Source organism: Oncorhynchus masou, chromosome 18 (assembly GCF_036934945.1).
Source record: "Oncorhynchus masou masou isolate Uvic2021 chromosome 18, UVic_Omas_1.1, whole genome shotgun sequence".
Taxonomy (NCBI): Eukaryota; Metazoa; Chordata; class Actinopteri; order Salmoniformes; family Salmonidae; genus Oncorhynchus; species Oncorhynchus masou.
Genome location: NC_088229.1, coordinates 74,438,635 through 74,451,703, shown reverse-complemented (window position 1 = coordinate 74,451,703; position 13,069 = coordinate 74,438,635). Strand labels below are relative to the sequence as shown.

The window sequence follows — 13,069 nt, the reverse complement described above, 5'->3', positions numbered from 1 at the left end:
AATACAACAGGTGTAGTAGACCTTACAGTGAAATGCTGAATACAACAGGTGTAGTAGACCTTACAGTGAAATGCTGAATACAACAGGTGTAGTAGACCTTACAGTGAAATTCTGAATACAACAGGAGTAGTAGACCTTACAGTGAAATGCTGAATACAACAGGTGTAGTAGACCTTACAGTGAAATGCTGAATACAACAGGTGTAGTAGACCTTACAGTGAAATGCTGAATACAACAGGTGTAGTAGACCTTACAGTGAAATGCTGAATACAACAGGTGTAGTAGACCTTACAGTGAAATGCTGAATACAGCAGGTGAAGTAGACCTTACAGTGAAATGCTGAATACAACAGGTGTCGTAGACCTTACAGTGAAATGTTGAATACCACAGGTGTAGTAGACCTTACAGTGAAATGCTGAATACAACAGGTGTAGTAGACCTTACAGTGAAATGCTGAATACAACAGGTGTAGTAGACCTTACAGTGAAATGCTGAATGCAACAGGTGTAGTAGACCTTACAGTGAAATGCTGAATACAACAGGTGTAGTAGACCTTACAGTGAAATGCTGAATACAACAGGTGTAGTAGACCTTACAGTGAAATGCTGAATGCAACAGGTGTAGTAGACCTTACAGTGAAATGCTGAATACAGCAGGTGAAGTAGACCTTACAGTGAAATGCTTATGAATGAATAATTAATGAATAATTTTGCACGCCCAATTTTTCAGTTTTTGATTTGTTAGCATGATGCTTTATCTGGCCGTGGTTCGTCAGGACCTCCAACAGCCGAAGCTAAGTAGTAACATTAACATGATGCTTTATCTGGCCGTGTTTCGTCAGGACCTCCAACAGCCGAAGCTAAGTAGTAACATTAACATGATGCCTTATAATTGCAGTCGCTGTACTCATAATATACAGGAGAACGATCGCCTTACGTCGAGGATAGCTGTGCTACAAGCCCAGCTTCAGACGCAATCGTTAGGCAAGGGTAATTCAAGTGTAGGAAAGGATGAAACAGTCCCCGCAGCCGGACAACTTTCTCATGGCTTCTGGAAAGATTCGCTGTAGTATGTAATGCTGTAGGAACGCTCAACCGGTGTCGCTCATTCAGCCGACAGAAACTTTCAACCGGTTCTCCCCAATAAGCAGCGAGTCGGAGTCAGAGGCCGAGTCTTCTCTGGTCTCTATTCCTCCCGTTATGGGGTCTGAGACGCCGAATCCTCCCACCATTAGCTCTGACAAATTGAAACCCTAGTCATTGGCGACTCCATTACTCTCAGTATTAGACTTAAATCGAATCCTCCAGCGATCATACACTGTTTACCAGGGGGCAGGGCTACCGACGTTAAGGCTAATCTGAAGACGGTGCTGGCTAAAGCTAAAACTTGCGAGAGTATAGGGATATTATATAGGGATATATATTGTTATCCACGTCGGCACCAACGATGTTAGGATGAAACCTGTCAGAGATCACCAAGCGCAACATAGCTTCAGCGTGTAAATCAGCCAGAAAGATGTGTCGGCATCGAGTATTTGTCTCTCGCTCCCTCCCAGTTAGGGGGAGTGATGAGCTCTACAGCAGAGTCTCACATCTTAAGTGCTGGTTGAAAACTGTTTTGTGCCCCTCTCAAAAGATAGAATTTGTAGATAATTAGCCCTCTTTCTGGAATTCACCCACCTATCTTTCCAATTTGGTCCTGCTGTACATACCTACACGTACGCTACGGTCACAAGACGCAGGACTCCTTATTGTACCTAGAATTTCTAAGCAAACCGCTGGAGGCAGGGCTTTCTGATACAGAGCTCAATTTTTATGGAATGGTCTGCCTACCCATGTCAGAGACGCAGACTCGGTCTCAACCTTTTAGTCTTTATTAAAGACTCATCTCTTCAGTAGGTCCTATGACCTACCTACAGTGTTGTCTGGCCCAGGAGTGTGAAGGCAAACGGAAAGGCACTGGAGCAACGAACCGCCCTTGCTGTCTCTGCCTGGCTGGTTCCCCTCTCCCCACTGGGATTCTCTGCCTCTAACCCTATTACAGGGGCTGAGTCACTGGCTTACTGGTGCTCTTCCATGCCGCCTCTAGGAGGGGTGCGTCACTTGAGTGGGTTGAGTCACTGATGTGATCTTCCTGTCTGGGTTGGCGCCCCCCCTTGGGTTGTGCCGTGGCGGAGAACTTCGTGGGCTATACTCGACCTTGTCTCAGGATGGTAAATTGGTGGTTGAAGATATCCGTCTAGTGGTGTGGGGGCTGTGCTTTGGAAAAGTGGGTGGGGTTATATCCTGCCTGTTTGGCTCTGTCCGGAGGATATCGTCGGACGGGGCCACAGTGTCTCCTGACCCCTCCTGTCTCAGCCTCCAGTATTTATGCTGCAGTAGTTTATGTGTCGGGGGGCTGGGGTCAGTTTGTTATATCTGGAGTACTTCTCCTGTCTTATCCGGTGTCCTGTGTGAATTTAAGTATGCTCTCTCTGATTCTCTCTGTCTCTTTCTTTCTCTCTTTCTTTCTCTCTCTCTCGGAGGACCTGAGCCCTAGGACCATGCCTCAGGTCTAGCTGGCCTGATGACTCCTTGCTGTCCCCAGTCCACCTGGCCATACTGCTGCTCCAGTTTCAACTGTTCTGCCTGCGGCTATGGAACCCTGATCTGTTCACCGGACGTGCTACCTGTCCCAGACCTGCTGTTTTCAACTCTCTAGAGACAGCAGGAGCGGTAGAGATACTCTGAATGATCGGCTATGAAAAGCCAACTGACATTTACTCCTGAGGTGCTGACCTGTTGCACCCTTGACAACCACTGTGATTATTATTATTTGACCTTGCTGGTCATCTATGAACATTTGAACATCTTGGCAATGTTCTGTTATAATCTCCACCCAGCACAGCCAGAAGAGGACTGGCCACCCCTCATAGCCTGGTTCCTCTCTATGTTTCTTCCTAGGTTTTGGCCTTTGTAGGGAGTTTTTCCTAGCCACCGTGCTTCTACACCTGCATTGCTTGCTGTTTGGGGTTTTAGGCTGGGTTTCTGTACAGCACTTTGAGATATCAGCTGATGTACGAAGGGCTATATAGATAAATGTGATTTGATTTGATCAATGGTAAAATACAATGACCTATCAATGGTGAAATACAGTGACCTATCAATGGTGAAATACAATGACCTATCAATGGTGAAATACAATGACCTATCAATGGTGAAATGGACCTATCAATGGTGAAATACAATGACCTATCAATGGTGAAATACAATGAATACAATGACCTATCAATGGTGAAATACAATGACCTATCAATGGTGAAATACAATGACCTATCAATGGTGAAATACAATGACCTATCAATGGTGAAATACAATGACCTATCAATGGTGAAATACAATGACCTATCAATGGTGAAATACAATGACCTATCAATGGTGAAATACAATGACCTATCAATGGTAAAATACAATGACCTATCAATGGTGAAATACAATGACCTATCAATGGTGAAATACAATGACCTATCAATGGTGAAATACAATGACCTATCAATGGTGAAATACAATGACCTATCAATGGTGAAATACAACCTATCAATGAAATACAATGACCTATCAATGGTGAAATACAATGACCTATCAATGGTGAAATACAATGACCTATCAATGGTGAAATACAATGACCTATCAATGGTGAAAGAATAAGCACAGGATGTTGAAGGAAATATATGGAACATTTTATATAAATGTGTGCATAACTACCTTTGTAACATTTAAAAATGTGGTAGTAATAATGTATAAATGGTGAGCTAACTGTTTGTAAATGCCATTATAAATGGTTCATTACCATTCAAATAAATTGTTACCAATAATTATTTTGTGTGGATGATCCGTTTTCTAGTGTGTGAACAGATAATCAGGACTTTTTGAAATAGAAAAACAAACACCCGTACAGCGAACACATTTTTTTAATAGTTTACTAATGTCCCATACAGAATGAGCAAGTATTTATGAGTAACCATATTCAAAGTTAGTACAAAACTAGAACTTGAAATGTTCCTAGAAATGTGACAATATCACAGAAGAAAATGTTATTAGGAAAAAAAAATCTTTAATCTCAAAAACCATGATCTCTTTTATAGCATCAGCTGTCACTACTGGGGGAGTCTAGTTGATTCACTACTGGCGTTGGGGAGTCTAGTTGATTCACTACTGGCGTTGGGGAGTCTAGTTGATTCACTACTGGCGTTGGGGAGTCTAGTTGATTCCCTCCTGGTTTTGGGGAGTTTAGTTGATTGCCAGGCACAGCCACTGGAAAAAAAGAAAACAAATCCAGTCAGACAGACAAACAAACAGACACACTGTCTGTACAACACAGTCCACGAGCTGGGTGACCAGTAGAGAAAACGCTGACGAAGACTGTCGCTAAAACACGCCTTTTTCTCTGACGTCTGGTTCTTCAGAAAACATTCAAACCTAAACAATATGGCAGTTTGTTCCTTTAACAATATGGCAGTTTGTTCCTTTAACAATATGGCAGTTTGTTCCTTTAACAATATGGCAGTGACTACAGGTTGTTCCTTTAACAATATGGCAGTTTGTTCCTTTAACAATATGGCAGTTTGTTCCTTTAACAATATGGCAGTTTGTTCCTTTAACAATATGGCAGTATGTTCCTTTAACAATATGGCAGTGACTACAGGTTGTTCCTTTAACAATATGGCATGTTGTTCCTTTAACAATATGGCAGTTTGTTCCTTTAACAATATGGCAGTTTGTTCCTTTAACAATATGGCAGTTTGTTCCTTTAACAATATGGCAGTTTGTTCCTTTAACAATATAGCAGTGACTACAGGTTGTTCCTTTAACAATATGGCAGTTTGTTCCTTTAACAATATGGCAGTTTGTTCCTTTAACAATATGGCAGTTTGTTCCTTTAACAACATGGCAGTTTGTTCCTTTTACAATATGACAGTGACTACAGGTTGTTCCTTTAACAATATGGCAGTTTGTTCCTTTAACAATATGGCAGTTTGTTCTTTTAACAATATGGCAGTTTGTTCCTTTAACAATATAGCAGTGACTACAGTTTGTTCCTTTAACAATATGGCAGTTTGTTCCTTTAACAATATGGCAGTGACTACAGGTTGTTCCTTTAACAATATGGCAGTTTGTTCCTTTAACAATATGGCAGTGACTACAGGTTGTTCCTTTAACAATATGGCAGGTTGTTCCTTTAACAATATGGCAGGTTGTTCCTTTAACAATATGGCAGTTTGTTCCTTTAACAATATGGCAGGTTGTTCCTTTAACAATATGGCAGTTTGTTCCTTTAACAATATGGAAGTTTGTTCCTTTAACAACATGGCAGTTTGTTCCTTTTACAATATGACAGTGACTACAGGTTGTTCCTTTAACAATATGGCAGTTTGTTCCTTTAACAATATGGCAGTGACTACAGGTTGTTCCTTTAACAATATGGCAGTTTGTTCCATTAACAATATGGCAGTGACTACAGGTTGTTCCTTTAACAATATGGCAGTTTGTTCCTTTAACAATATGGCAGTGACTACAGGTTGTTCCTTTAACAATATGGCAGTTTGTTCCTTTAACAATATGGCAGTGACTACAGGTTGTTCCATTAACAATATGGCAGTGACTACAGGTTGTTCCTTTAACAATATGGCAGTTTGTTCCTTTAACAATATGGCAGTTTGTTCCTTTAACAATATGGCAGGTTGTTCCTTTAACAATATGGCAGTATGTTCCTTTAACAATATGGCAGGTTGTTCCTTTAACAATATGGCAGTTTGTTCCTTTAACAATATGGCAGTTTGTTCCTTTAACAATATGGCAGGTTGTTCCTTTAACAATATGGCAGTTTGTTCCTTTAACAATATGGCAGTATGTTCCTTTAACAATATGGCAGTTTGTTCCTTTAACAATATGGCAGTGACTACAGGTTGTTCCTTTAACAATATGACAGTTTGTTCCTTTAACAATATGACAGTGACTACAGGTTGTTCCTTTAACAAAATGGCAGTTTGTTCCTTAAACAATATGGCAGTTTGTTCCTTTAACAATATAGCAGTGACTACAGGTTGTTCCTTTAACAATATGGCAGTTTGTTCCTTAAACAATATGGCAGTTTGTTTCTTTAACAATATGGCAGTTTGTTCCTTTAACAATATGGCAGTGACTACAGGTTGTTCCTTTAACAATATGGCAGTGACTACAGGTTGTTCCTTTAACAATATGGCAGTTTGTTCCTTTAACAATATGGCAGTGACTACAGGTTGTTCCTTTAACAATATGGCAGTTTGTTCCTTTAACAATATGGCAGGTTGTTCCTTTAACAATATGGCAGTTTGTTCCTTTAACAATATGGCAGTTTGTTCCTTTAACAATATGGCAGTTTGTTCCTTTAACAATATGGCAGTTTTTTCCTTTTACAATATGGCAGTTTGTTCCTTTTACAATATGGCAGTGACTACAGGTTGTTCCTTTAACAATTTGGAGGTTTGTTCCTTTAACAATATGGCAGTATGTTCCTTTAACAATATGGCAGTTTGTTCCTTTTACAATATGGCAGTGACTACAGGTTGTTCCTTTAACAATATGGCAGTTTGTTCCTTTAACAATATGGCAGTGACTACAGGTTGTTCCTTTAACAATATGGCAGTTTGTTCCTTTAACAATATGGCAGGTTGTTCCTTTAACAATATGGCAGTTTGTTCCTTTAACAATATGGCAGTTTGTTCCTTTAACAATATGGCAGTTTGTTCCTTTAACAATATGGCAGTTTTTTCCTTTTACAATATGGCAGTGACTACAGGTTGTTCCTTTAACAATATGGCAGTGACTACAGGTTGTTCCTTTAACAATATGGCAGTTTGTTCCTTTAACAATATGGCAGTGACTACAGGTTGTTCCTTTAACAATATGGCAGTTTGTTCCTTTAACAATATGGCAGGTTGTTCCTTTAACAATATGGCAGTTTGTTCCTTTAACAATATGGCAGTTTGTTCCTTTAACAATATGGCAGTTTGTTCCTTTAACAATATGGCAGTTTTTTCCTTTTACAATATGGCAGTTTGTTCCTTTTACAATATGGCAGTGACTACAGGTTGTTCCTTTAACAATTTGGAGGTTTGTTCCTTTAACAATATGGCAGTATGTTCCTTTAACAATATGGCAGTTTGTTCCTTTTACAATATGGCAGTGACTACAGGTTGTTCCTTTAACAATATGGCAGTTTGTTCCTTTAACAATATGGCAGTGACTACAGTTTGTTCCTTTAACAATATGGCAGTTTGTTCCATTAACAATATGGCAGTGACTACAGGTTGTTCCTTTAACGATATGGCAGTGACTACAGGTTGTTCCTTTAACAATATGGCAGTTTGTTCCTTTAACAATATGGCAGTAACTACAGGTTGTTCCTTTAACAATATGGCAGTTTGTTCCTTTAACAATATGGCAGTTTGTTCCTTTAACAATATGGCAGTTTGTTCCTTTAACAATATGGCAGTATGTTCCTTTAACAATATGGCAGGTTGTTCCTTTAACAATATGACAGTTTGTTCCTTTAACAATATGGCAGTTTGTTCCTTTAACAATATGGCAGTTTGTTCCTTTAACAATATGGCAGTGACTACAGTTCGTTCTTTTAACCTTTTGAACCCAGCATCCAAATACTATCTGTTACTGTAAACAGTTGAGTTTAGCGAGACAATTCCTCCTTCCATGCACAATGGTGACCAACATATTGAGTTAAACCACAGTACTATATAATGAAATAGACTAACAGAAGTACATACTTGGGACACATCCAACTCAATCTTCCCAGAGGCGTTGGTATCCAGAGTTTTAAACATCTCTGGTTGGGATTCAAAACAGAAAGAGGTTATTAATCCAATGCAATATTCAATGAATTGATCAATTACCAAATCAATTAACTAATCTGTCAAATCCAAGTTATTGTGCTGCTGAGACATACTGTTCAAGGACCTATATCATCTACGGTTTGGAGGATGTTCCAGGATACCAAACATGTGCAGGGTGTTCCAGGATGCCAAACATGTGCAGGGTGTTCCAGGATGCCAAACATGTGCAGGGTGTTCCAGGATGCCAAACATTTGCAGGATGTTCCAGGATGCCAAACTTTTGCAGGATGTTCCAGGATGCCAAACTTTTGCAGGATGTTCCAGGATGCCAAACTTTTGCAGGATGTTCCAGGATGCCAAACTTTTGCAGGATGTTCCAGGATGCCAAACTTTTACAGGATGTTCCGGAAGCAACAGACAAACTTATTATCTGTATACTGTTTGTCCTTATCTTTGCTTGATTATGGTCGGGGGTTTTGTATTCACAGAGCCGCAACCAAAATTTCCCCGCCGGTAGAATAAATTTGTAGTCTTATATTCTCTATTTGCATCCCAATGTTGATGGAAGAGTTGTGTTATTGTTGAATTGACTTACTGAAGAGCATTTCAACTCTGATGAGACAGTCCACGAAACAGTGAAAGTCGATGGCATAGTGGGCGCTGGCATAACGATTCACGATGACCTGCAACACTGCACTGTTGATGTGGAAGCCTGAGGAAAAGGACACGGTCATAGAAATACAATGAATAGAATATATTAATATGGACTTAACATTCCACATACAGTAACCATCCCAGTAACCATACTAGAGCAATGGTTGTCAACCTATCTACAGGGGGTTCCTGGTCTATCTACAGGGGGTTCCTGACCTATCTACAGGGGGTACCTGGCCCGTCTACAGGGGGTACCTGGCCCGTCTACAGGGGGTACCTGGCCCATCTTCAGGGGGTACCTGGCCCGTCTACAGGGGGTACCTGGCCCGTCTACAGGGGGTACCTGGCCCATCTACAGGGGGTACCTGGCCCGTCTACAGGGGGTACCTGGCCTGTCTACAGGGGGTACCTGGCCCGTCTTCAGGGGGTACCTGGCCCATCTACAGGGGATACCTGGCCCGTCTTCAGGGGTACCTGGCCCATCTACAGGGGGTACCTGGCCCATCTACAGGGGATACCTGGCCCGTCTTCAGGGGGTACCTGGCCCATCTACAGGGGATACCTGGCCCGTCTTCAGGGGGTACCTGGCCCATCTACAGGGGGTACCTGGCCCATCTACAGGGGATACCTGGCCCGTCTTCAGGGGGTACCTGGCCTATCTACAGAGGGTACCTGGCCTGTCTACAGGGGGTACCTGGCATGTCTACAGGTGGTTCCTGGAAAGATTTAAGAAAATAATGATCAGTTGCACATGAGGGCAAAGGTGTAAGACGCACAGCTCCTTCCACCCCCTGCGGCCCCCCACAACCCCCACAGCCACTGCAGCACCCGACCCCCCCCCCCCCCACACCGTGTGTGTTACCTGCTTCTGTCAGAGCACCTCTCATCTCATGTGAACTCATAGTTCCAGAACGGTCTGAGTCGTAACTCCTGAAGATTTCCTGAAGATACCGACCACAGCATGATGTCCAATCAGAACAGAGAAACATTACACAGTTAATACATACTGAGGGGGGAGGGGGGGGTCCTACATCTGAACTTCCATTTGGTCACATTTTCCCTTAGTCATGCACTGATGTCAATGGAAGTTAGGATTCACCCAAGGGTAAATAGTAGACTCATCACAGAATGATTTAGTAAACTCAATCATACATGATCCAGTGAGACCTGTGCAACAACAACAAAAACACCTTCAACACTCATACCAAGTATTTCTGGATCTTCATCCAAAGCATGTGGAATTCAACCAGTCCCAACTTGGAATTTCCATTTTTCTGGAGACAGATGTCAAGGTTTGTAACCTAAATAGGTACAGGAAGTTCTCAAACAGATGTCAATGGGTGTTCACTATGTGTGGCATGACTCGTGTATATATTGATTGGTTCAAATATACATCAGACATCATTTGAACAATTTACTCCCTCTTTGTAGAAAATGTTTCTCCTGGTCCAGCACAAACAGATCTGGGACCAGACTAGTCTTATTGAACCCAATGGCAATAGGAGTTGGCTAGACAGCACAAACAGATCTGGGACCAGACTAGTCTTATTGAACCCAATGGCAATAGGAGTTGACGAGACAGCACAAACAGATCTGGGACCAGGCTAGTCGTATTGACACCAATGGCAATAGGAGTTGACGAGACAGCACAAACAGATCTGGGACCAGGCTAGTCGTATTGACACCAATGGCAATAGGAGTTGGCTAGACAGCACAAACAGATCTGGGACCAGACTAGTCTTATTGACACCAATGGCAATAGGAGTTGGCTAGACAGCACAAACAGATCTGGGACCAGGCTAAAGTATTGACACCAATGGCAATAGGAGTTGACGAGACAGCACAAACAGATCTGGGACCAGACTAGTCTTATTGACACCAATGGCAATAGGAGTTGACGAGACAGCACAAACAGATCTGGGACCAGGCTAGTCGTATTGACACCAATGGCAATAGGAGTTGGCTAGACAGCACAAACAGATCTGGGACCAGGCTAGTCGTATTGACACCAATGGCAATAGGAGTTGGCTAGACAGCACAAACAGATCTGGGACCAGGCTAGTCGTATTGACACCAATGGCAATAGGAGTTGACGAGACAGCACAAACAGATCTGGGACCAGGCTAGTCGTATTGACACCAATGGCAATAGGAGTTGGCTAGACAGCACAAACAGATCTGGGACCAGGCTAGTCGTATTGACACCAATGGCAATAGGAGTTGGCTAGACAGCACAAACAGATCTGGGACCAGGCTAGTCGTATTGACACCAATGGCAATAGGAGTTGGCTCGACAGCACAAACAGATCTGGGATCCGGTTATAAAACTGCATGGAGCAGTATAAACAACGTTGAAGGTGTCAAATCAAGATATAGACATAAAGGGCAATAGTTTTTGTAACTGTCAAGGATACATCTAGAAGACTAACAATGTGTCGTCCAGTTTCAAGACTAAAACCTTCCGTCTTGATGTCGGCCCCTGGAAACCATCGGGATAAAATGATTCAGTTGAATAACATTCGTTCTAAGGCTCGTTACGTACTTGTATAATTTTTGAAAGTTATTGAAAATGTCTTTACTTCTAGCGAAAACTTTGTTCAGGATTTCAACAAGTTGGAAGACAGTCACTTCTCCGTCCTGTTCGGGAAATAGAACAGAGTCATTTTGTCACAAAAAGCAGTCAACTCAGGGCATTATTGTAGGTAAAGCAGTCAACTCAGGTCATTATTGTAGGTAAAGCAGTCAACTCAGGTCGTTATTGTAGGTAAAGCAGTCAACTCAGGTCGTTATTGTAGGTAAAGCAGTCAACTCAGGTCGTTATTGTAGGTAAAGCAGTCAACTCAGGTCATTATTGTAGGTAAAGCAGTCAACTCAGGTCGTTATTGTAGGTAAAGCAGTCAACTCAGGTCATTATTGTAGGTAAAGCAGTCAACTCAGGTCATTATTGTAGGTAAAGCAGTCAACTCAGGTCATTATTGTAGGTAAAGCAGTCAACTCAGGTCATTATTGTAGGTAAAGCAGTCAACTCAGGTCATTATTGTAGGTAAAGCAGTCAACTCAGGTCATTATTGTAGGTAAAGCAGTCAACTCAGGTCATTATTGTGTGTAAAACCAGAGGGAACTTACAGTGCCGGCGATCTGCTTGAACATCTGCTTGAAATTGGGATCCACGTCTTTCTCTGACACTTTAATCTGGAGAGAATAGATGTTGATCAATGAGCATATTGTGGATATATTATCTCATAAAAGACAGTCGGGGAAACAGTCATTCTGAATAGATGAACAATAGACTCTGGAATAAATTAGGGAACAACTAAGGAGTAGGTCAACAGCTTACCTCCTTTATCTCTTCAGCAGCCACCGAGCCCATTTCACTGGAATAACACAGTACATTTCAGTTACACTCTTTATCTCTGGGGAGGCAGGGTAGCCGAGTGGTTAGAGGGTTGGACCAGAAGGTTGCAAGTTCAAATCCCCAAGCTGAGGAGATGCAACTCTGTCGTTCTGTCCCTGAACAGGCAGTTAACCCACTGTTCCTAGGCCGTCATTGAAAATAAGTATTTGTTCTTAAGTGACTTGCCATGGTGGGGGTGTCAACTAGATGATTAACAGTTTGTTTGTAGTTACACTTTCAATCCACACGGTGGAGGTATCAGCAAGATGATAAACAGTTTCAGTTACACTCTTTATCCACTAGGTGGGGGTAACAGCTAGGAGATACACAGTTTGTTTTAGTTACACTCTTTATCCACTAGGTGGGGGTAACAGCTAGGAGATACACAGTTTGTTTTAGTTACACTCTTGATCCACTAGGTGGGGGTATAAGCTTGTAGATGAAAAGTGCTATCAGAATCCATTGCAAGCTGTTCAAAATTTTGATGACCAACATCCTGCACATATTGGCCCTGTCCAGAAACAACCTGTAGGCCATTCCCCTTAGCCCCTCCTCCTAGGCACTTCATTAAAGAACCCCTTCTCTCGTTCCCCTAGGCACTTCATGGAAAAAACCCTTAGCTCCTTCCCCTAGGCACTTTATTGCCAACTCATGGCTACTTCCTTCCCCTAGGCACTTCACGGACCAACCCCTTAAGGAGTTGTTTCTAGACGGGATCATATAAGCACTAGGAGTTGTTTCTTAAGGACTAGGAGTTGTTTCTTAAGGACTAGGAGTTGTTTCTAGACAGGATCATATTAAGGACTAGGAGTTGTTTCTTAAAGACTAGGAGTTGTTTCTAGAGAGGATCATAGTGTTTAGGAGTTTAAGGACTAGGAGTTGTTTCTAGACAGGATGACAGTGTCTAGGAGGTTAAGAATTATGAGTTGTTTCTAGACAGGACCATATTAAGGACTAGGAGTTGTTTCTAAACAGAACCATATTAAGGACTAGGAGTTGTTTATAGACAGGATCATAGTGTCTAGTAGGTTAAGAACTAGGAGTTGTTTCTAGACATGATCATATTAAGGACTAGGAGTTGTTTCTAGACAGGATCATATTAGGACTAGGAGTTGTTTCTAGACAGGACCATATTAAGGACTAGGAGTTGTTTAT

General features: G+C 41.9%; 1 protein-coding gene across 1 annotated transcript in view; it reads right to left on the bottom strand.

Annotated features, from left to right (window-relative positions):
* Positions 1 to 3,931: 3,931 nt before the first annotated feature.
* Positions 3,932 to 13,069, bottom strand: part of LOC135505264 (calpain-2 catalytic subunit-like) — a 39,664-nt gene continuing 30,526 nt past the window's right edge. The window contains exons 15-23 of the mRNA XM_064924474.1: positions 11,858 to 11,894; positions 11,647 to 11,712; positions 11,100 to 11,157; positions 10,935 to 10,999; positions 9,727 to 9,795; positions 9,384 to 9,462; positions 8,463 to 8,579; positions 7,802 to 7,860; positions 3,932 to 4,292 (exon numbers count right to left, since the gene is read on the bottom strand). Of these exons, the coding sequence (XP_064780546.1) occupies positions 4,269 to 4,292; positions 7,802 to 7,860; positions 8,463 to 8,579; positions 9,384 to 9,462; positions 9,727 to 9,795; positions 10,935 to 10,999; positions 11,100 to 11,157; positions 11,647 to 11,712; positions 11,858 to 11,894 (574 nt within the window). The 3' untranslated portion in view covers positions 3,932 to 4,268. The remainder of the gene's footprint in view (positions 4,293 to 7,801; positions 7,861 to 8,462; positions 8,580 to 9,383; positions 9,463 to 9,726; positions 9,796 to 10,934; positions 11,000 to 11,099; positions 11,158 to 11,646; positions 11,713 to 11,857; positions 11,895 to 13,069) is intronic.